Source organism: Bubalus kerabau, chromosome 14 (assembly GCF_029407905.1).
Source record: "Bubalus kerabau isolate K-KA32 ecotype Philippines breed swamp buffalo chromosome 14, PCC_UOA_SB_1v2, whole genome shotgun sequence".
Classification (NCBI taxonomy): Eukaryota; Metazoa; Chordata; class Mammalia; order Artiodactyla; family Bovidae; genus Bubalus; species Bubalus kerabau.
Window position 1 is genome coordinate 63,422,807 of NC_073637.1, and position 25,340 is coordinate 63,448,146.

The 25,340-nt window shown below is 39.3% G+C and overlaps 1 protein-coding gene across 4 annotated transcripts in view; it reads right to left on the reverse strand.

The window, feature by feature from the left end:
* Positions 1–441: 441 nt before the first annotated feature.
* Positions 442–25,340, reverse strand: part of FZD6 (frizzled class receptor 6) — a 39,085-nt gene continuing 14,186 nt past the window's right edge. For 3 of the 4 annotated variants that reach the window (XM_055546488.1, XM_055546489.1, XM_055546487.1), the window contains 5 exons: positions 12,553–12,749; positions 8,729–9,746; positions 4,804–4,952; positions 2,958–3,392; positions 442–1,931 (listed from right to left, as the gene is read on the reverse strand). In XM_055546488.1, the coding sequence (XP_055402463.1) occupies positions 1,763–1,931; positions 2,958–3,392; positions 4,804–4,952; positions 8,729–9,746; positions 12,553–12,749 (1,968 nt within the window). In that variant the 3' untranslated portion in view covers positions 442–1,762. Of the gene's footprint in view, positions 1,932–2,957; positions 3,393–4,803; positions 4,953–6,644; positions 7,075–8,728; positions 9,747–12,552; positions 12,750–25,340 lie in introns of those variants that run through there. The other variant, XM_055546490.1, reaches the window with a different exon arrangement.

Below are 25,340 nucleotides of genomic sequence, written 5' to 3' on the forward strand. Positions count from 1 at the left end.
GTGAAGCCGCTCAGTCATGTCTGTTCCCAGGGACCTCATGGACTGCAGCCCACCAGGCTCCTCCGTCCATGGGATTTTCCAGGCAAAAGTACTGGAGTGGGTTGCCATTGCCTTCTCCAATAATTACACTATACATCACCAACTCAATAGACGTGAACTTGAGCAAACTCCAGGAGATGGTGGAGGACAGGGAGGCCTAGCATGCTGCAGTCCATGGGGTTGCAAAGAGTGGGATGTGACTCAGTGACTGAACAGGAAATATACTTTGAGAAGAAACTGTGACAAAGAAGAAATAACACAAGCCTTGACTGCCTTTTGATTCTCCAGGTAAAAAAGAGCCTATTCTGGCTTATTAGTCATGGAGCCACCAATCTGAAAAACTATACCACTTCTTGGGCCGGGAACACTGTGCATAACCATAGATTACTCTATAATCTCATATACAGAGAACATTTTATTACTGAAAAGATCACAACATTTTTGTATACAAAGTTTAAAAATGTGGAAAAGTTAATATTTACATTTTTCATACAGTACATGATGATTTTCTTTTTATGCTTTAACAGAATGTTAAATAAGAGCAAAAAACCAAAAGTATAAGAAAGTTTCGTTCGGGGAAAGATATTCATTGAAAACAAAATTAAGAAAATTCTTTAATATTTCAAAGTATGTTACATGAAATACATTTTCTTCTGTTTATCAGGACTATATATATATTTTTTCCATTTGGCACTAATACCGCTAACACATGTTTGAATATTCAGCAAAATCCTATTTAGCTGCACAGAGGAATTCTACATTATGTCTGAGAAAGACACTGCAAAAATGCAAAAAGTCTGCAGTATTCGAAATGTTTAAAAAACAAAAGTTAAATGTATAAGCAATTGTAAATGGTCATACAAACACAATCTTGGGTAGTCATGATATATTAAAAAAGGAAATCAATTGCACTTGGCTTAATTTATAAAACAGTAACAATTCATCTACTAATCCTTCAGAACATTTCATTTTAAAAAATCAGAAGGATCAGTCAGCAGCATAATATTATCAACATTGGACACTCAGTAAGCACCTTATTTCAGTTGCATAATAGATCTGTGAAATTCCTAAAACAACTAGACTTCATAAAATTCACACATTGAAGATGATAAGGTAAATAGATTTTTAAAGTTGAATTTCCATTATAAATGAATTTCAGTGTATCAACTACTTTTCATACTACAAAAGATACTTATTTTCTTAGAAATTCAATGTAAAAGCTACCAAAATAGTGCTAAAATCAGCTATTGGAATAACATAATAAAAATATCTGAATAGACTTAAGGATTTCTAAAAAAAGTTCAAAACATAAAAATTCATTTTCAAATATATAAAAATGATATAAAGATAAGTTTTAAATACTTCAGCAAAGAAAAATCTTGACTTTATACTAGAACAGTGAAACAGCATAGTACAATTTAAAACACTTTTGACACAGAAGAATCTTCATAAGTAGAAAAGGAAGATTCCTCTAACAGTCTCTCCTCCCACACGACTTGAAAAATATTATTAACCTGCACATTCCCGTTTGGGGGGGTATATTGCTGCCATTAACCTCTGTGTGAAATGAATCATATCCTCAGAATCGACTGTTTTCAGTGTAACAAGAGGCGATGTAGCTTTAAGTGCAAAAGAAGACTGTAACAGAGATTCTTGTAAGACGGTGTACTGTCACCTCCAGTGTAGCAGGAATCCACTTCTCAGTAACACGATGACCTGGTTTTCAAGTATCTGAATGACCGCCAGCGCCCTGCTCTTTTCCAACTCCTGAAGCCGAGTGAACAAGCAGTGATGTTGAGCCTCTGAGGCTGCTTGGCTCTGGAGAACTGGACGCCTGCATGCTGTTGCTCTGCACTGGGCCACTTTCGGGGACATCACTCTTCGGGGTTACCCTAGGTAAAACAACAAAAGCTGATGCACATACACACCAAAGCACAGACGTGATGCTGGATGTCCTTACACATGCTATTTCTCTTTCCATGAGTTTTAACTGCTAATCGGTAACCACTTTGATCAGAAAATAATTAACTCTTAACACCTCAAAGTACAAATAATTTATTTTCAAAAGCAATTTTTGCTAACTTCAGAAACTTCATCAAGCATCACCCCTGTACGGGCTAAGCATGGTATCTCATGGGGAATAAGACAGGATTCCTGCCCTTAGTTTAGCAAATCTTTTGTTGATTCTCCCCCATGGATTAGACCCCATGTAAGAGGCTGGGAGCACAAAGATGAGAATGACCTCAGCTTCACCTTTGAGGAGTTTACAAATCTAGGGGACAATAAAGGCATTTATCTAATAATACATAATCTAGTATGCAAAAGCTGTTGGAGGTACATTTGGTCCAGTTTGGGAGGATGAGGTAAGACAGCCTTGAGACCTTAAAGTAGTCAGCTGTCAATATTTTGGCTAATTCAATACTTACCTGTGTTTGGATCACTTATGATCATTTGGAAAAATTCATTAAAGGTATTGTCAATATCCTTTCACGTTCAGAAAATAAAAACATTTTATAATCAAACTCATATAAAATGACAAATACCTTTTAGACAGTATTATAATGTAGGGCTAATTGAAACTTAATAGCCTGTATTTTACATGAATCAAACATTTCCCTAAATTTGTAAGCAACTCTTAACAATTACCGTAGAACTGAATATTACTTTTCTATTTGAACAATATACGTAAAAGGCTCTTCCCAATACTAAGAATTAAACTATAAAAGAGCATTTATAGGCAGAATCCAGACTTCTTAATACCAAACTGACTTGGACTAAAAATGTATAGACCTGTCATCTCAAAGAACGCATTCTTTCCAGCTATATGCTAGAAATGAAAACGTTATGCTTTAATGAAAAATGTGTAAGGCAGTATTTGAAACAGTCATATGATTTAAGAGAAGCAAGTGCAAGCTCACCTTCCTTCACTCCGCGCACTTTCAGACACACTGCTCTTCTCATTCACCTTGCCTGCCCGGCCTTGGCCTTTCCTGTCCGTCTGCTCCCCGCTGAGTTTGGAGCTGGGTGCTGCTGGGGAGGCAGGCTCCTCACAGTCCCGTTCTCTTAATTTGGGGGTGCTCGCTCCATCCCCTCTCACCTCTCTCACTGATGCTTCTGGTGAAGTTTGTATTTCTGTCAGAGTTTCTTGTCCTAAGTAATCATGGTTAGTGATTGCTACTGCAGAAGTACCATGATTTGCCGTGGCTCCTGTGCTGGTTCCCATGGATTTGGAAATGACCTTCAGTTTATGTGAACTTGGCTTGTAGTGCTTCTTTTTGTGTTTAACTTTAGAATTGTGCTTTAAGAAAAACTCACATGACTCCTGTAACACTCTTCGACTTTCACTGATTGGACTGTAAGAAAATTCAAGAAGAGAGTTTACTGGATAAAGGTTAAGTGTTATAATAGAAACCGTAAAGCATATCACACATCTTGTGCCAAAAATCCTTATTCATTCAAGGTAGGTTCTATATGATTTACATTGTTTATAAACATCTAGGATTATAAATACCATGAGATATCAATAGATTGCCATGCAGTGAAGTCTTTTGTGCTACACTGTCAGTGGTTCTGTCAGCATAAATAGTAGAAGGAAATTAAATATGCAAAATCAAAAGATGAGGGCCAAAAACTCAAACTGGCATAAAGTAGGGGATGATCTGTATGTGTATCATAAACAAAGATATAAAATATGAAAGTAAACCAGAGAGAGAGAGAATATAGAATATAATTAATGGTCTTTGTTTAAATACAATTGCTTTCTTTCTAGTATTCAAGTTATAGCAAGTTATTCTGAAGTTAGTATGGGCATATAAATATGGGATGTGCTTAGTCACTCCGTTGTGTCTGACTCCATGCACTGTAGCCTGCCAGGCTCCTCTGTTCATGGAATTTTCCAGGCAAGAATACTGGAGTGGCTTGCCATGCCCTCCTCCAGGGGATCTTCCTGACCCAGGGATCCACTCCAGGTCTCCCCCATTGCAGGTGGAGTTTTTATCCACCTGCAATGCGTCTGAGCCACCAGGGATAGAGATACAATAATAGTTCAAAGAAATTAAAGTCCCGTTAAATGAATTCTTCAGACTTCAAAAATTAATTTGTAAAAAGGTTCTAAAATTTTTACCACAAAAATGTTCACTAATAAAACCAATTGGAAACAGTTAAAAAACTTTGTATTACATTGATAGTACACAATTTATAACATATATAAATAATAAAATTAACTATTTACTCATAAATGTAAGTCTACTATGTTGTTAAAGAATATTCCATAAGTTGACATTTTTACCATCTTAAGGCAAAAAGTGACATGTTGAGTCAGTACTATGTGTAATAAAATTTAAAGGTAATGATCATATACCACATTTGAATCATATTCTATGTTGCTTAATATATATTGATATTTGACCCATTTCATCTTTTATCACTGATTAAAAAGGATAAAATTATTTACAATGCTGAACCCAAAACAATGAATTCAATGATAGCAGTAATAATACTGGATATATTATAAGCCATGGAAAGAAAATGTACATTTTACAAACTTTGTATTTATATTTCAATAGAATAGTATATGTCAAAGACTACTGTAACAAATACTAAAATAAAGCACCTCTCTCCATGAAAAAAGACTTCAAGACTTTCAAAAGACTTTGAAAAAATAGGTAATATAATGAAACTCTGGTACAGTGATGATTTGAATAGTTCCTTGGTATTTGATCTATTTATTTTAAAACAATGTCAGATAATTCAATAGATGCTTACTCTTTCTTACGATTTCGTTTAAAAAATCCAGCCCATTCTGTGCATGTCTTTTTGCTTCCAACCCAGAAGACAGCAGAGATGCCAACAATTAATGTCATCAGATATTTTATCATAAATAAAGCCAATTCTGGTCGAGTTTCTGTATTTGCCTACAAAAAAATAAGAAGAATTTCAGTGATAAATTTAAAGTAAAGAGAAATCTATACAGTTAATGCAAAACTTGAACAAAAGTATAAATCAGTTGGTCTTATGAAATGTTTGATATGGCATAATTAATAGTGATATAAGTGTAATACATTCCTCACGGAAGTTCTGAACAAAGAACTTTTATCAAAATATATAAATAGAAAGGGAATAACACATTAAATATATTTAGGAAGGATGTCTTTACATCTGGGCTTGATATCTGGTATTTTTTTTTCCTGTAAGTATAGCAGCCTCTTATAATTCCCAAAATATGTGCCTCTCAATATTTACCTATTTTCCTTAACTATAATCTATTAAAAAATACATTTAAACTCATTTTTAAGAGCATACTATTTCAGAGTCTTTATGCACTATTGATGTTAATGTTATAAAAACTAGGTTGGTGAGAACAAAGTAAGCATCAGTAAAATGAAAAAAATGTGGAAATTTTGTAAAAAGTAAATCATACTTTTCTTTCAAGCATAAACTTTCAGATATTTTTAGACTGTTATACAATATCAAAATACTATACATTATGCATTGTATCTTTCTTTTTACACTTACTAATATTTCTTGGAGACCATTCTATATCAGTGCAAATAGAACACTTCATTCTTTTTAAACGCTGCTTCATTGTGTGAATAAACTATAATTTATCATGAGAAACGCTGGACTGGAAGAAACACAAGCTGGAATCAAGATTGCCGGGAGAAACATCAATAACCTCAGATACGCAGATGACACCACCCTTATGGCAGAAAGTGAAGAGGAACTCAAAAGCCTCTTGATGAAAGTGAAAGTGGAGAGTGAAAAAGTTGGCTTAAAGCTCAACATTCAGAAAACGAAGATCATGGCATCCAGTCCCATCATTTCATGGGAAATAGATGGGGAACAGTGGAAACAGTGTCCGACTATTCTGGGGGGCTCCAAAATCACTGCAGATGGTGACTGCAGCCATGAAATTAAAAGACGCTTACTCCTTGGAAGGAAAGTTATGACCAACCTAGATAGCATATTCAAAAGCAGAGACATTACTTTGTCAACAAAGGTTCGTCTAGTCAAGGCTATGGTTTTTCCTGTGGTCATGCATGGATGTGAGAGTTGGACTGTGAAGAAGGCTGAGCGCCGAAGAATTGATGCTTTTGAAGTGTGGTGTTGGAGAAGACTCTTGAGAGTCCCCTGGACTGCAAGGAGATCCAACCAGTCCATTCTGAAGGAGATCAGCCCTGGGATTTCTTTGGAAGGGATGATGCTAAAGCTGAAACTCCAGTACTTTGGCCACCTCATGTGAAGAGTTGACTCATTGGAAAAGACTCTGATGCTGGGAGGGATTGGGGGCAGGAGGAGAAGGGGACGGCAGAGGATGAGATGGCTGGATGGCATCACTGACTCGATGGACGTGAGTCTGGGTGAACTCTGGGAGTTGGTGATGGACAGGGAGGCCTGGCGTGCTGCGATTCATGGGGTCGCAAAGAGTCAGACACAACTGAGTGACTGAACTGAACTGAACTGAAACTATAATTTATTCAACTACCCCTACTAATAGATGTTCAGGTTATTTCCTATTGCCATTGCAAATAATGTTACAGTCACTATCTTTGTATGTATGTAATATCTCACATCTGTGAGCAGATCTGTTGATAAAGTCCCAGAAGGATAGGATCAAAGAGTACGTGCATTTTAAATAACGGATATTATCAAAATTCTTTCCACAGAAGGTTGAACTAAGTGAGTAGCAAAGTCTAGAATGTGTCTTCTCCCAGAACGTGTATTCTGCCACAGTTTCATCAATACAGTGGTTATAAAACCACGTTTGCCATGTCATAAGCATAAATATGATTTTATTATAATTTTAATTTGCATTTTTCTTATGTTAAGAAGAGCTTGTTTTATTTTCCTTTTTGTGACCTCTTGACATATCCTTTTGTCATTTTTATACCAGACTGTTGATTTTTTTCTTGTTGATCTATAAGAACCCTTTATAAATATGGAAATTAGCCCTTTAATTATGATGTGAAGTGTGAATAAAATTTCCCAGTTGGTCTCCTGACTTTGATTATGGTGGGTTTTTTGGCCATGCAGAATCTGAAAAAAAAATTTTCCTTAGTCAGATTTGGCAATCATTTCTTTCATAGCTCCTGAATTTTATATCATGAAGTCCTTCCCCATTGTAAGATTAGAATTTTCTCAATTTATCTTCTAATACAGTTTTTCTTTACACGAAATATAATCTTAAAAAATCATATATCTTACACTTTTTAGCAGTATGTAACTGATGCTAAAGCTGAAACTCCAATACTTGGCCACCTCATGCGAAGAGTTGACTCATTGGAAAAGACTCTGATGCTGGGAGGGATTGGGGGCAGGAGGAAAAGGGGACGACAGAGGATGAGTTGGCTGGATGGCATCACCGACTTAATGGACATGAGTTTGAGTGAACTTCGGGAGTTGGTGATGGACAGGGAGGCCTGGCGTGCTGTGATTCATGGGGTCACAAAGAGTCGGACATGACTGAGTGACTGAACTGAACTGAACTGAACTGAACAGTTGCCTTCCCCCCTAGTTTGCCAAAAATATGAGCAATCTAGGACCAAATATGGCAGGATCACTTTAAGAGTACTTCCTTATTGATTATATAGTAAAAACAGATGATGGATAACAGACTATGGACAGGCTGTAAGGCAGGTAAAACCATTATCCCCACGTATCAGTATGTAAAATAGGTCTCACTGTTACAGTGCAGTAACTTTCTAGAATATAAATTACTACGTAAAATAATTTAGTCCATATATTGCTTGATCTGATACACTGTGATGATATAGCACTCACAAGTAACAGGAATCAGTACCACATATAGATATTCAAGAAAAATTTATAAAATCTATTAAAAACAAAGCACAAAGCTTCTATTTTAAAAACTCAACTAAAATGCTCTAAGAGATTTTCTATTTTCAGACACTTTTAAATCTTAAAATCACAACTTGAATCAGAAGTATCAGAAACACATAAATCATGTTTTAATTGTGCTTTTTGTCATAAGAAATGACAGGATAGTTTAGGCAAAAATTCTGTTTTTAAAAGTATATACGAGTAAAATATAAAATGATATATTACAGATCAGCTTATTATAAACACAAATAAGGATTTTCTCAACTAACTAAAGAATTAAAGTGAAAGTGAAGTAAAGTAGCTCAGTTGTGTCCGACTCTTTGAGACCCCCATGGACTGTAGCCTACCAGGCTCCCCCATCCATGGGATTCTCCAGGCAAGGATACTGGAGTGGGTTGCCATTTTCTTCTCCAGGGATCTCCCCGACCCAGGGATCGAACCCTGGTCTCCCACATTGCAGGCAGATGCTTTACCATCTGCTCCACCAGGGAAGTTGCAAGAATTAAAAGCTACTCCCAATAGAGCAAAAGTTACTTTTCTTCTCCATATGATAAGAACCTGTTCTTCTGACTCTATTCTTCATTACCATTCATCTGCCTTTGCAATCTAACTTAATTTTTAAAAGAACAGCTAAAGGAGGCACTTTATTATCAGTGTAACTGAAGCTAAAACTTGAGGAAACAACTCTTAAGACACTCATCCCAGTTTCAGCTGATGCCTAGGGAACATTTCCCTCTATTGGATTTTCTCACCTGAAATCTAATTTTAGCTTCATGATGAATTCAAAGATATTTCCAGGGAATGCCATGTTAAAATTAAATAGTGAAATAATACAAATGATAGCTTTTACCTGATAAGGACATGGGATATGGTACTGACGACAGTGGTCAGAGACCCAAGTTATCTCCCAGGTAATCCTGTTTACTTGCTCGTAGACGTAGCATCCCAGAAGAGTTACTAATGGCACAAGATACAGGCCACTGAAGACTCCAATTCGAATCATAAACTTCTTCAGTTTCTCTTGGTTCCGGCCATCGTGTTGTATAACTTGTCGAACGTGATTTAAGGAAATAATGCCAGCTAAGAGAAGAGACAGCCCGACAAACACACAGAGGCAGAGTGGCAAGAGGACGAAGTAGCGCGAAGCATCCAGGTCATAGAGGCCGACAAAGCAGACGCCACTAATGTTGTCTCCTTCAACTTTGTTCATGGCAAGAAGCATAATGGTGAGAAAACCTGGTATTCCCCACGCAACAGCATGAAACCACACTGCTTTTTGTTCAATGGCCTCACAACTCCATTTTCGGCCAGCAGCTAAGAACCAAGTAATGGTGAGCATCACCCACCACACAGTGCCAGCCATGGTGAAAAAATACAAAAACATGAACAGAATGGTGCAAGCCTTATTTTGAGAGCCTAGAACAACTGTATCACCAAGTTCCAGTTTCTCATCTGCCTTATTGCACGCTGTGCTGTTGCCTAGCAAGAATCCGATAAAGTACATAAGAGATACAATGCTGTAACAGACAGAGTAATATATAATAGGTCGCTCTGGGTATCTGAATCTTCTAACATCAATTAAAAAAGTAAGGAATGTGAAAAGGGTTGCACAGAGGCAAAATATTGAAACTATTCCAATAAAACTTTTTGCAAACTCTAGCTCATCGCTTTTAAAATACATGTTGGGGCATGGAGGTGCACATTGCTCAATTCCCAGAAACTTATAGCCTTGGCCCCCAGAAGTCTTAAGATGCCTTGGACACCAAAATCCAATGTCTCTTCGGATTTGTTCTGATTTCTTGTGAGGACCAAGAAGCTCTGTGTGTGGGTTAAAAGTTGCAGGAACAGACGCATCACAGTACTGTAATCTGTAAAGATTTAACAAAACATAAAAGAAGCCAACATTTTTGAGTTACTAGTTTAATGCCATACTTCACAACTATAAAATATTCCTTATGCATTCATTTTAAAATTCTTTTACTATTATTATCATTTTAAAATCTTTTGGCCCAGCCACACGGCATGTGGAATCTTAGTTCCCTGACCAGGGATTGAACCCACACCCCCTTTATTGGCAGCATGGACTCGTAACCACTGGGCTGCCAGGGAAGTCCCTTCTTATGCATTCATAACTGATGGGGAGACATACAACCTTAAGCAGATACAGGTTTACAGTTGGGGAGGAAGTTTTGAAATTGACTAAAAACTTGTAGTTGTTAATGGGGCCCCAATACACTAACATATATATTAAGTATCAAGCACGTGAACATGAAAACTCCCTTACTTGGAAAACAATCAATTAATAACTGTTAAATAAATTCTGATTTCAAGGCTAAGTGTTTAAGAAAGAATTTATCTTGATTGGTAGTCTCTAGACAAAAAGATGCTGGCTTATCTGTTTGAAATATTTTGAAATATAAGTCTTGGGGAAATGAATTTTTATTTTCTAATATCCATAAGCAAAGCAGATCAGCCACATAGTAAGGTGATGATAATTAAAATGAATGAAATGAGAGCATTCCCTAGATGGAGAAGACCAAGTTCAAGTGATCTCTAAGTTTATAAAGAAGGGCAAGGAGATCACCAAGAGGAAGGCTGAGGCCCAGCTGAACTCACATCACCATTTTGTTGCGGTATGGTTGTTTGCCTCCCTTGTTCAGGGCAGTCCAGAATGATACAAGTGATATTTCTGTTTAGTGCAGAACTTTATCACTGAGTTTCTACACACCAGAATTATTTTGGAGGAGCTACATGGTTTAGAAATTAGTGGAGGACCTCCCTGGTGGGTCCAGTGGTTAAGATTCATGCTTCCAACACAGGAGGCATGGGTTTGATCCCTGGTTGGGGAACTAAGATCCCACATACCACATGGCCAAAAAATTTAAAAATTTAAAAAAAAGAAATTAGTGGAGGTTTTAAAGGAGAATGCATTTTAAATATGACTTAGAAAGAATAGAAAATAATAAAATATATGCCCATATAAAAACATGGATGTATCTACTAGTTTTTTCAAAAGGTAGTATATCAGTTTCACTTTATTACAGATACCGTTGGGACCCCTTCTCCTATTCTCTTTTCTCTCTCTCTTCCAAAGTATTCATTACTATGAGTTCAGTTTTTATTTCTCCTCCCTTACTATGCTTTTTCCAACTATAATGTTACACAGTATTGTTTTACAGGTTTTGAACTTTTTTGACACGGTGCTATATATATCATACTTTTTTTTTACTTATAACTTTTAGATTTATCTATATTGACAGATGTAGGTCAATAGGTCACACTCATAACTGTATGGCAGTATTCTAGTGTGTAAGTACATCACAACTTATTTATTCTTACAATGGACTTTCAGACTTTTTCTCATTTAAAAAAATCTTTTATTTTTTTGGCTGTGATGGTTCTTCCTTGCTCGCGAGGGCTTTCCCTAGTTTCAGTGAGTGAGGGTTACTCCTTGTTGATGTGGGGGCTTCTCATTGCGTGGCTTCTCTTGCTGCAGAGCACAGGCTCTGGGCACATGGGCTTCGGTAGTTGCGGCTCATGGGCTCTAGGGTGTGGGGGCAGTAATTGTGGGGCATGGACTTAGCTGCTCTATGGCATGTAGTATCTTCCCAGACCAGTGTTCCTTGCACTGCAAGGCAAATTCTTAACTAGTGGACCACCAGGAAAGCCCCCAGACTTTTTCTCATTTAAAAAAATCATGAGTAATGCTACAATAAGTATTCTTGCATATGATTCCTTGTTTGGGGAAAAGTTTCCATATAAGGGGATTTCCTAAGATGTAGAGTAAGAACACCTTCACTTTACTATGTATTATCAGTTGTTCTAGAAAGTGATGATGCATCTAGCAGAAGTGGATGAGTTCCACAAAGGCTCTAGAGATTCTTTAGTCTACGGATAAAGAAACAAAAAGAGAACTGTCACCATCGTTCCCAGATTATATGAGGTCTCATTATGGGAGTAGAATATTTCAAATTACAAGCTTCCAATGTCTAAAGATTAGCAGATAAAAGTAATTAATCAAGACATAAGCAGAAAGGTCCATGAGTTGATAATAATGCCCGCTTCCCCCAAGTTTAGAGCAAAGGCATCTTCATTCATTCTCAAAGAACTTTGCACCCTCACTCACTGTATTAGCACAGGTGTAATTGTGCATTTACTTTTATGCTTATTTGATTACTCTCTATTCCTCCCACCCCACTCTAAGTTCTCTAAAAACAAGAACCCAAGTCTGGTTTTGCTCACCATGGTGTACAGTGCTGATATACAAGTGCCTAACATATATTACAATGGCAACTCATTCCAGTACTCTTGCCTGGAAAATCCCATGGGTGGAGGAGCCTGGTGGGCTGCAGTCCATGAGGTCCCTGGGAGCAGACACGACTGAGTGACTTCACTTTCACTTTTCACTTTCATGCACTGGAGAAGGAAATGGCAACCCACTCCAGTATTCTTGCCTGGAGAATCCCAGGGACAGGGGAGCCTGGTGGGCTGCCGTCCATGGGGTCACACAGAGTCGGACACGACTGGAGCGACTTAGCAGCAGAAGCAGCAACATATATTAAGTGTGCAATAAACAGTCGTTGACAAATACTGAAAGCTTGTCACTAACATTCTTGAAAATTAATACCAATATGAAAATATCATTAGTAGCTTTCAGCTGAAAACATAATTTACCTATCACATTCAAGTTCCTCAGGCCATCGGATCCCAAAAGTGTCCATTAATTTCTTGCAATCAGAATACACTTTCTCACAAAATTTCCGACAGGGTGGAACCACATGAATTTGCTCAGTGCAGGTTGGTACAAAAGCTTTGCAAAGGAAAGTTTCAACATTTGGTGAACATTCCAGATTTGCAAGAGGAAGAAAAATCTATTAAAAAAAAATAAGAGAAGGTTAGAAAACATTTTAATACAACAAATGAATTTTTTAGCATATACTTTTTCACTTAGACTCCAAAAGAATTTTAAATCTCACTCTCAATACAATCAAGTCTGAGGAGATAAGTGTTTAATTGGACATAAGAACCCTTCATACACAGTGGAATATTAATTTATACAATTATGCATTTTTGAAGCAGACATTAGAGTTAAATAAAAAGTATGAGTTGATTGGTAGATGAAATAAATTATACAAATATTCAATTTATAAGTATATGCTCCCTGGAGGAGGAAATGGCAACCCACTCCAGTAGTCTTAAATGGAAAATTGCATGCACAGAGGAGCCTGGTGGGTGATAGTCCATGGGGCTGCAGAGAGTCAGACATGACTGGGCATGCATGCAAGTATATCTTAAAATATCCTATCACTATACTGAGCATACTGGAGAATAAAGGAATGCTTGGGGTGGAGGGAACAGCATGAAAAACGGCATGAGGATCATAAGAATATGGTGGATTCAGGTAAAGAAGTTCAGTATGACTAGAATACAAGGTCAAAGACTTGAAGTCAAGGATGGAGTAGACAGAGATGAGACTGAAGAAGAGGTTCCTTGACCTGATCACAGAGAGCACAGATGACATGCTAAATTGCTTGGATTATAAAAGAAGGAGTGGGATACTAGGAGAATTTTAAGCAGGAGATGTCTACAGTCTGACAGCTGTGTTTGAATGCTAGCTCCACATTTACTAGTTTTATAACTCTGGCAGGTAACTTAAATTCACTGTGCCTTAGTTTCTTCATTTGTAAAATGGCAATAATAATAGTACTTGTCTCACAAGATTGTTATGAATACAAGGTTAATAAATGTAAAGCTCTTAGAATAGTGTTGAGCATATAGTTACATACTCAATATTCAACCTAGTGGCTCAGATGGTAAAGCATCTGCCTGCAATGCAGAAGACCTGAGTTCAATTCCTGGGTGAGGAAGATCCCCTGGAGAAGGGAATGGCAACCCACTCCAGTATTCTTGCCTGGAGAATTCCACAGACAGAGGAACCTGGTGGGCTACAGTCTGTGGGATGGCAAAGAGGCGGGCACGACTGAGTGGCTAACACACACAAACACACACACACACAAGATTGTTATGAATACAAAGTTAATAAATGTAAGGCGCTTAGAACAGAGTCTGGCATAAAGTACTCAATAAATGTTAGTTGTTGTGACTATTACCCTTTAGGGAGTGTGGATAGGTTCTGGAAAAACACGGTAGACTGAGCACACATGTTTATCTCCTTTCCCTGCTCCCTGCTTCCTTATTAATAGGACAGATCCATTAGTAAGCAAACAAGAGAAACTACCTTAGCATATCAGAGTTCTCCAAAGAACAAAAATGAAACAAAACAACAAAAAAGAAAGCCCCAAACGTTGAGCAACAGAAAGCCACTAGAGGAGTGGTAAGTGACTTAATGGGACAAAGCTGGAGTGGAGGGATTCACATGAGAATGAGCTGATTCCTTTGCCCTAAAGAATCTGAGAGTCTCAGCTCTTTGAAGCACAGAGTAGCATAAAAGGCTACAACTGGACGAACGTTTACACATTAGTTCCTCACTATGTCACCGCCCGCCCCTACCCAGGCCGCCAGATGACCACTGCTTCCTACCAAGATTGTTTCCAGAAGAGATGGAACTAGACGTTCGGCACTTGGGTATCAGGCACAGAACAGGGCAAAAGCATGATCCACAGTGAAGGGAGGGACTGAGGAACAGGCTGCCAGTGGAAACAGGAAGCCCTCGCCTTCTCCTGCTCTGTTTCCCAAAGGCCAGCAAACGGGCAGATACCTACCATCCCCAAAGTTTGGAAGAAACCCAACAGCTTTGGAGAAAAGACCTCTACACACTGACAATGCAAAAGCTAGTTGACCTCGAGCTCATCTTACTAGGAAGCCCACCAGTAACAAGGCCCATTCACTCACATAGAGCTTTTCAGTGCCCCACACAAACATACCGGGCAGCCAAGCATCTGGGCAGTCAGGCATCTGAAGAAAACACCACGAAAGACAGAAACTAAAATAAGCAAGCAGACAAAATGAAATGTGGAGGAAACAGATTATCCAGGGAATAGAAGACAACAAATCACAAAACAAACAAAAACCTTAATAAGTTAAATGAGAAGCTACTGCTTCCATTAAAAAGAATAAGATGGTAAGGAAAATTTAAAAATAAGATAGCTTAAATTTAAAACTCTATAGAAGCACTAGAATATAAAGCTGAAAGAAGAGGCCCCACAGGAGTACCAGTCCACATGTCCAACTCCTGACTAAAGGACTTACGGAAATAAACAAGGAAGATGGGAGTGGGGGTGACAATCAAATAAAGAAATTAAGAATATTTTTCAGAACAGAAGGATGCCAGTTTCCACATTGGAAAGGTTGGCAGCACATTGCAATCCTGCCACTAAAACATGTCTGGGCTAAAATGTCAGTCAACTAACTCTTCTACATTCTCTTCTCAGGTGATGACTTTATTCCTAGTTCACTGAAAAGTCAGAAATAATCAGAAGATAATTTCCTTAACCTCTCACTAAAGGTACCAAACCTAACCTACTTTATGCATATTCTCTTTCTTCTACTATTTCAATGGTTGAATGGCTTGAACTCATAACCAAGTCTTGCATTTGTACACTGGATCCCTTCCCACTTTTCTAATCAAGGACTTTCCTCTGGTAATGGTCTCCTATTCTTGCAATAATTTCCCCCCTCTGTTACAGTGATTCCATCATACAAACTTACTCTATTATCTCTAACCATAAAAAAAAAAAAATCTTTCCTTGACTCCATACTCCCACTCCAACTCAGGTATCATTTCATTTTTTTCTTCCTCTTAATAAAAAAAAAACCAAAACCTGAAAATAGTTACCTTTACCCACTTTCTTCAATTCTGCTTTTCCATTTCCTTTCGAGCCCACTCTCCAATCTGGTTTTGTCTGCATACTTTAGTGAAACTGCTTGTCAGAGTTACCAATAAGCTTCAAATTGTCAAATCCAATGGTCAATTCTGAGTCCTCATTCTAGTCAACTCTTTAACATTTGACACAGTAGATCCTGCCCTCCTCCTGAGATACTTTTTTCAACTGACTTCTAGAATACGAATTTTCCTGAATTTCTATGGATCTCATTCTTCTGATTTCTTCCATTCCTCTTCTGATTTCTTCCATTTCCCAACTGGAAATATTGAAGTACTCCAGGGCTCACTCCTCAGACCTCTGTCGACTCTCTGTATACTCAACTCCTCAGGAGAAACAAATCCAGAATCACGGTATTAAACACCATCTCTCCATGAAGGATTCACAATTTCTGGCCTCTATCTTGCCTGTGAATCCTAGACTTGAATGACCATTTGCCTTGTGGACAGCTCCACTTGGATGTCAACATGCATCTCAAACCTAACACGTTGAAAACACAACTCAAACCCACTGAGCCCTATCCACCAAACACTGCCTTAGTCTCCCCATTTCAGTGAGCTGGTGCCACCATTTGCCAAGTTACTCAGGCCAAGAATCTAAAGATTCATCCTCCAATTAAAATAAATAAATTTATATTAAAAAAAATTATAAAGATTCATCCTCTAGTCCTCTCCTTTTCTCACTCCATAGCCAATCCATCAGCAAATCCATCGGCTCTCCCTTCAAAATATATCTCACATGTGACCATTTGTTGTTGCTGTTGTTCAATCGCTCATTCGTGTCTGACTATTTGCAACCCCCATGGACTGCAGCATGCCAGGTCTCCCTGTCCTTCACCATCTCCTGGAGCTTGCTCAAACTCATGTCCATTGAATCAGTGATGCCATCCAACCATCTCATCCTCTTCTGTCCCCTTCTCCTTCTGCCTTCAATCTTTCCCAGCATCAGGGTCTCTTCCAATGAGTCAGCTCTTTGCATCAGGTGGCCAAAGTATTGGCGTTTCAGTTTCAGCATTCAGTTCAGTTCAGTTCAGTCGCTCAGTCGTGTCCAACTCTTTGCAACCCCATGAATCGCAGCATGCCAGGCCTCCCCCTGTCCATCACCAACTCCCGGAGTTCACCCAGACTCACGTCCATCGAGTCAGTGATGCCATCCAGCCATCTCATCCTCTGTTGTCCCCTTCTCCTCCTGCCCCCAATCCCTCCCAGCATCAGAGTCTTTTACAGTGAGTCAATTCTTCGCATGAGGTGGCCAAAATACTGGAGTTCCAGCTTCAGCATCATTCCCTCCAAAGAAATCCCAGGGCCGATCTCCTTCAGAATGGACTGGTTGGATCTCCTTGCAGTCCAAGGGACTCTCAAGAGTCTTCTCCAACACCACAGTTCAAAAGCATCAATTCTTGCAGCATTAGTCCTTCCAAAGAATATTTAGGAGTGATTTCCTTTAGGATTGACTGGTTTCATTTCCTTGCAGTCCAAGGGACTCTCAAGAGTCTTCTCCAGCATCACAATTCGAAGGCATCAATTCTTTGGCACTCAGCCTTTTTTATGGTCCAGCTCTCACATTACTACTGTAAAAACCATAGCTTTGACTATATGGACTCACTGTTATTAAGTTACTACATCTAAGCCAGTATATATTTCACCTAGACTACTGAAATAGTCCTAACAGATCTCACTGGGCTTCTCTGGTGGCTCAGTGGTAAAGAACCAGCTTCTAAAGAAGGAGTCTCAGAGAGGAGGGTTCGATCACTGCATCATGAAGATCCCCGGAGAAGGAAGGGAATGGCTACCCACTCCAGTATTCTTGCCTGGTAAAAATGAGGGACAGAGGAGCCTGGCGTGCTAATCCATGAGGTTGCAAAAGAGTTAAACAACAACAGGTCTCACTACTTACCACTCTTGCTAATCTTACAGTCAATTTCTCTGATTCTTTAAAATGCAAATTTATCCTTGTCCAAAAGACCCCAAAGGAAAAAAATTTCAAAGTCCTTATTAAGTCCTATAAGGCCTTAAGTTCCCTGACCTTTGGCTATGTCTCCAGTTTCAAATCTTCTAACTCTTTCTCTTACTCCACTGCCACCAGACTGGCTTTCTGCCTCTTGGCATTCCATGTATATGTCAGGATCCTGCATTCGCTTTTCCCTTCATCTGCAACACTTTTCCTCCAGGTAGTCACACAGCTTGTGTCTTGGCTCAACTGTTACCTCAGAGAGGCATACCCTGCCAGCCCTACATAAAAATTATACTGTCTTTCTCTGATTCGTTACTATGTTTTATATTTCTTTATAGTCCTTATCATTATTAGACATCTCATTATATTACCAGTTTTATATATTCTCTAGTTTATTTTTGGGCTCCAAAATCACTGCAGATGGTGACTGCAGCCATGAAATTAAAAGACACTTGCTCCCTGGAAGAAAAGCTATGACCAACTTAGACAGCGTATTAAAAAGCAGAAACATTATTTTGCTGACAAAGGTCTGTCTAGTCAAAGCTATGGCTTTTCCAGTAGTCATGTATAAACGTGAGGGTTGGACTATAAAGAAGGCTGAGAGCCAAAGAATTGATGCTTTTGAACTGTGGTGCTGGAGAAGACTCTTGAGAGTCCCTTGGACTGCAAGGAGATGAAACCAGTCAATCCTAAAGGAAATCAGTCCTGAATATTCATTGGAAGGACTGATGCTAAAGCTGAAATGCCAATACTTTGGCATTTCAGCCAACTCATTGGAAAAGATCCCGATGCTGGGAAAGATTAAAGGCAGGAGGAGAAGGGGACAACAGAGGATGAGATGGTTGGATGGCATTACCAACTCGATGGACATGAGTCTGAGCAAGCTCCAAGAGCTGGTGATGGACAGGGAGGCCTGGCATACTTCAGTCCATGGCACTGGAAAGAGTTGGACATGACTGAGCAACTGAACTGATATATTCTCTAGTTTATTTCTCCCTTCACTGTCAGAAGGTAAATTTCACAAAAGGAAGGGATTTCGTCTGTTTTTTTACCGCTGTATCCACAGTGCCTAGAACCATTTGTGTGAGTGTAGAGCAATGGCACCCCACTCCAGTACTCTTGCCTGGAAAATCCCATGTATGGAGGAGCCTGGTGGGCTGCAGTCCATGGGGTTGCGAAGTGTCAGACACAACTGAGTGACTTCACTTTCACTTTTCACTTTCATGCATTGGAGAAGGAAATGGCAACCTGCTCCAGTGTTCTTGCCTGGAGAATCCCAGGGACGTGGGAGCCTGGTGGGCTGCCGTCTATGGGGTCACACAGAGTCGGACACAACTGAAGTGACTTAGCAGCAGCAGCAGAGTGATTTATCTATAAACATTTATTGAATAAGTGATAACTATCCAGAGCAATGAATGAACAATGACAAGGCATGTCAAAAAATTTCAAACCACCAAGATGAAGAAAAGATCATAAATATTTCCAGAATATCAAATATTCTGAATATTTGATAATATCAGATGTTAGAAGACAATGCAGAAATAATTCATAAAATTCTGAAGCAGCATTACTTTCAATCTAGAATCCTACACCCAACCAAACATTTAGGTGACAGTAAAATAATGACCTTTTGGGCCCTGTGAGGAAGCAAATTTTTAACTTTCAAATATGCCTTTTAAGGAAGCAACTAGAGGATATAGTATTCCTAAAACCAACTGAAGGAGTATATGAGTAAATCAGGAAGGAAAATGACATGGGACTCGGGAATTAGTTGACCCAACACTAAGAATGGCAAGAGGAAGCCACAGAAAAACAGCTGAGAATCTAAACCAAGCAGCCAGAGTGTACTGATAAGAGGACAGACAGACAGCGAAGGAGGAAGATCTCCAAGGGGCTGGAAGTGGGGGACTGGAACTGACAGATTATATGATATTCTGAGCATCTGGGATAATTACTGCTATATGTCTAACAGGCCTGCTGGAACATCTGAAAAAAATCAGCCATAGGTACACAGGAAACAAAGCAAATGGGGAAAGATGCAAATGCTGCATTAACTGCGGGGCGGGGGCGGGGTTGGGGGCACAGGTATTACAGAAGTAAATGTAATCAAAGTATATTGCTTGATTCAGCAGTGCAACATACTGTATTAGGTTGAGAGAAATAAAAGTGGAAGAATAAGATAAATAAATTATCAACTACCATAATGGAGGAAAGACTGAACAGATACTGCCTGAAGTTGTGAACTGATTAATCAATAAATAACAAACTAAGCATATTAGGTAGAATATGGCCTACGTAGCAGGGGAATACCCAAAAGAGTTGAAAGTACCTGCCACGAGGGAGGAGGATTGGGTGGAGATAGAGAATAGTGGGCAAGGATTGTTGTTTTCCTGTTATAAGTCCTTAATTCTGAGGGTTTTTTCCCCAGCTTTATTCAGGTATAATTGATGTATGATAAACTGAACATGCATAAAGTGCATTCTTTGATAGGTTTTAAAATCATTGCCATAATCAAGGTACCAATTTATCCATCACCACCAGAAGTTTCCTCTTGCCTATTGGTAATCCCTCCCTCCCATCCCCTCTCTCATCAACACCCCCTCTCCCACCCATAACCTTCCCTGGCAATCACTGATCTGTGTTCTATCGCTATATAGTGGTATTTTTCTAGAATTTTACATAGAGGGAATCATACAGTATGTATTCTTTTTTGTCTGGCTTCTCTCACTTAGCATCATTTTGAGATTCATCCATGTTGTTCTGTACATCAACACTTCATTCTTTACAACTGCCGAGTAGTTCTCTACTGTACTGGGCTTCCTGATGGTAAAGAATCTGCCTGCAATGCAGGAGAACTGAGTTTGATCCCTGTGTCTGAAAGTTCTCCTGGAAAAGGGAATGGCAACTCATTCCAGTATTCTTGTCTGGAAAGTTCCATGGATAGAGGAGCCTGGCAGGCTACAGTTCAAAGGATTGCAAAGAATTGGACATGACTGAGAGACTAACACACTCTATTGTATGGCTATATCAAAATTTGTTTATCCATACTCCTGTTGATGGACAGTAAGAACTGCCCATGGGACATGTGAGTGTCTATATCTACTAACAGGAAGTTAAATAAAAAGAGCTCTTCAGGTAAGAGATTAGGTTAAGGTTACAGATTTGCAAGTCATCATTATAAAAATGGTAACTAAAACTATTGAATGAAATTATCCAAAGAGAACATGTAGAGTAAGATGAAAAATCTGAATCAAGGGGGAATGCACTGATCTTATATAATATATTCTTTCTTTCCAAATACCACTGAAATGTGAGAAAATGTTTAAAGATAAAAAAGAAAATCTATAGAAAATCTACAGCTACACAAAAAATAGGGAAAGGGTCGCATCAGTGAACTATGAACATTGAACTATGAACACTGAGACATCTCTGAAAAATAAAAAGGAGAATGAAGACTTCTACTTTCAGCACTGTGACCAATTAAACATCTCTGGCTACAAAACATTCAGATTCCAGACAAACTGCAACAGATAAACTTTAAAATACACTGCTGAGCGCTGCATTAACCTAATAAAATGGCACAAAATATATAAAATGCAAAGCAACAAATCTACAAGGAGAAGTGGATAATTCCATGATCACAATGGGAAATTTCAATGCATAATTCTTAGTAAATGAAAGACCAAGTAGACAAAAAAATTAGTAAATATGAGATGTGATTCAGTTCAGTTCAGTTGCTCAGTTGTGTCCAACTTTTTGCAACCCCATGAACTGCAGCACGCCAGGCCTTCCTGTCCATCACCAACTCCCGGAGTCCACCCAAACCCATGTGCATCGAGTCGGTGATGCCAACCAACCATCTCATCCTCTGTCGTCCCCTTCTCCTCCTGCCCCCAATCCCTCCCAGCATCAGGGTCTTTTCCAGTGAGTCAGCTCTTCGCATCAGGTGGCCAAAGTATTGGAGTTTCAGCTTCAGCATCAGTCCTTTCAATGAACACCCAGGACTGATCTCCTTTAGGATGGACTGGTTGGACCTCCTTGCAGTCCAAGGGACTCTCAAGAGTTTTCTCCAACACCACAGTTCAAAAGCATCAATTCTTCGACTCTCAGCCTTCTTTATGGTCCAACCCTCACTTTCATACATGACCACTGGAAAAACCATAGCCTTAACTAGATGGACTTTTGTTGGCAAAGTAATGTCTCTGCTTTTCAATATGCTATCTAGGTTGGTCATAACTTTCCTTCCAAGGAGTACATTGCAATTAACAAGTCTGGTTTAAAGGCATGCCCAACTATTAGAGGACAAGAGCTGTGGAGGACTTTGGACCAGTGCAGAGTTCATCTTGCCCTGATGGGGCAAGTGACTGAGCAAAGAGAGGGCTGCCATGATTATACACTGAAAGTGAAAGTTGCTCAGTCGTGTACAACCTTTTGCGACCCCATGGACAGTATAGTTCATGGAATTCTCCAGGCCAGAATACTGGAGTGGGTAGCCTTTCTCTTCTCCAGGGGATATTCCCAACCCAGGGATCGAACCGAGGTCTCCTGCATTGCAGGCGGATTCTTTACCAGCTGAGCCAAAAGGGAAGCCCAAGAATACTTGAGTGGGTAGCCTATCCCTTCTCCAGCAGATCTTCCCCACCCAGGAATCAAACTGGGGTCTTCTGCATTGCAAACAGATTCTTTACCAACTGAGCTATGAGGGAAATAAGGAAGATACACTGCATCTCCCTTATTTGAATGATGCTGAATTTGATACTTATTTGAATGATCCTGAAACCTAAATCACCTAACAGGAGCTAGCTGGAGAGCAAACAATAGAGTACTTTTTCCATTTTCTCTGTCCCGAGGGGGAGAATGCCCAGCTTGTGTGGGTATCCTCTTCTGGGACTGGGGTGCAACAGGGGAGGCGTGAGCAACTGGTAGCATTTACCTCTTTATTTGCTGTCCCAAGACAGCCTAGTTCCTACAAATTCTGAGTCTCTGGAAATTGAGTCTTATGATGGAAAGAATTAAAACACACTGTGTTTAAGTCTTCTAACCTAACAGCTATAAATAAATTGAGGGTCAGCACTTTAGAACTATTATTGTCCTGGGTGGACAAAATGAAACTAACACATGTACCTTTTGCTACATTAAAACAATTTTCTTATGGGGCAAATAAGGCAAGTCACATCCTCTGTCTAATCCTTCTACAGTGTCAACATTGGTTAATCCAGTAACGTTGTTGTTTATGCAATCCACAGGGATAAATCAGATGTTGACAACTCAAGACACCTTTAAGATGTTAAGATGTTGACAACTCAAGACACTCAGTAGCAGCTGCTACTCACTTCTGGTAGACTGTTATCAGGGAGTGGGAACACAGAACTCTCCGGTATTTCAAGTTTTCATAAGAAAACAGAATCTGGATTTGTATGAGAAGTCTCCAAATAAAAAGAAAACTTAATGTGAACATGTAAAATAATGTACAGGACAAACAAAGCATGTCTTCAGATCCGATCCAGTGTGGACTACTAATGTTCACGCTCCGTTACAAGCTAATAGCTGTTTAGAATTTTAGACCTGGGAGGGACTTTGTTTTTAAAATGTGTGTAAGTATGTGTGCATTCTGCCAAGGAATAGTTTCTTTAAGTAAGAGGTACAAAGAGGCGTAAAACATTCAGTAAATAAAAGCACAGCTGCACTGGCTGAACAGGAAGCCCTCCCTCTGAGACACCTCTCACTGTTCCCCTTTCCCTCCAGTAACCTCAGAGCACCTCCAGAGACCAAGTTGGAAAAGCACTGACCTAATCCAAACCCTCAGACTACAAGTGAGAACATGGAATCCAATTCTTATGGAAATTGTTATTGCAATCCCCACAACCAGTCTGAATTAGACTTTAAGGGCCTTATCCCTGAGCTAATGTTACTGATAGTAAATGAGAGCTTTGATTTATTCAGCACCTACCATAAACCAGGCACTGTGCTTTTTCATATACCAGGTCTTTTCACAGCAAGTCAGTGAGAGGGACATTCTTATTTCCACCTCATAGACGGGGAAACAGAGACTCTAAGAGCACCTTTTATAGAGTCAATAAGTAGTAAGCGGCAACCAGGACAGGAACCTGGGTCCATACGACTCCAGATTTGTCCTCTGTAACCCTGATGCTAAGCTGCCACCCAGCTCTCCCTGAAAACTACTCTTCCCCAAAGCACAACACGGGCAGGAATGCCAATGTGAGTGGAGGCGAAGAAGGATATCAAAAGAAGGCTGAGTCGTCTAACATTAAACAAAACCAATGTTCACAGGACACATTACTCAAAGACAATAAAACCTTAAACTATGTTTATCATATTCTGGATGATACATGCACCTCCTGAAGCTGGTAATTCTGGAACAGGTAATTTTATAACACATAATAGCACTTTAAATAATGGGTAGTCAGCCTGTTAATGAACTCATCCCAAATGGTTGTAAAAAACAGAAGCATATTTCCCTCATCTTTTAAATAAAATTCTTGATAGAAATCATCTATGTTCTTCCATAAAATGTCCTGGGTTTCATTCTCAGAAACCAAACCTTGACTGAGACAGAAAGACTAACAAGACTCACTGTGACATTTCCTGTGTCCTTAACCTTGTACTCAGAACATTATCATGTTATTTAACTAGTATTTAGCATGGCAGGATCTTAAACAATTCTTTGCTGGAAATAACGCCAGCGCTGTAGTTATGGTCCCAGCTCTGCCATTAACTATTGGTGTCACCTTTGGCAGGAAACTTTCTGTCTTTGAGTCTCAGAACATTCATCAGGAAAATAAATGTGACGAACTCCAAGATGGCCTCTAAGGACACTCTGCGTCTCAAAAAGTCTATGAAGAAGCTGACAAAGACGTGAATAGCAGAGGTAGACATACATTTCAAAGCAACTGTTGGTACTACGATGAACATTTCTCCTTGTCAGTTAACTAACTCTGTCTGCACCGAGCTCTAGCGTGAACATTTTCATTTCCATCTGCCCAGAAGTACAATTCTGGGGAATCCCAAAGTAGGTGGAATGCTGTGCAAACTTAAGGGTGGATGCAACCTGACAACAAAAATACAGACACGAAATCTAAGCTAGGCCATTCTTCCAGGTGTTGAGATTCTTGTACAAAAGAACAGTCAGATTCCTTGATGCATTTGCAGTGGGATCAGTAATATCCATGGGGCCAAAATAAGTGTCCAGGGACAATGGTTCAGGAAGTGCCCACTGGCACTGGTGGCGGGGTGATCTTGTGGCATGATCTTAACTGTGAGTTGTTCCTCTTTGCTTCTCTCTGGTTCTCCAGCCTCTCCAACGATCCGACAAGCCACCCAACATCCATCCATTTTCTACTTCAGTTAGTCAAAGTGGGGTTCTATTGTTTGCAACCAAGACGACCAGCCAGCATGGCAATGATATAAAGAATGAGTTGTAAACAACCTCAGTGAAATGAGAAGAATTCTAGAACTAGTTTTCCGGCCTAACCGGGGCCAAAAGCGAGTGAACGTTCTATTAGTGTTTAAAGATGGAAATCTGGAAGCCCATGGTATGTAGCAGAAAAGCAATTAACTGTGTTATCTTATAATCACTCAGATTCAAAGAACTTCTTAGAATGATGTGCCCAGTGGAGACAAGGCTGAGTGGCTGCTACCAGAGAAGCC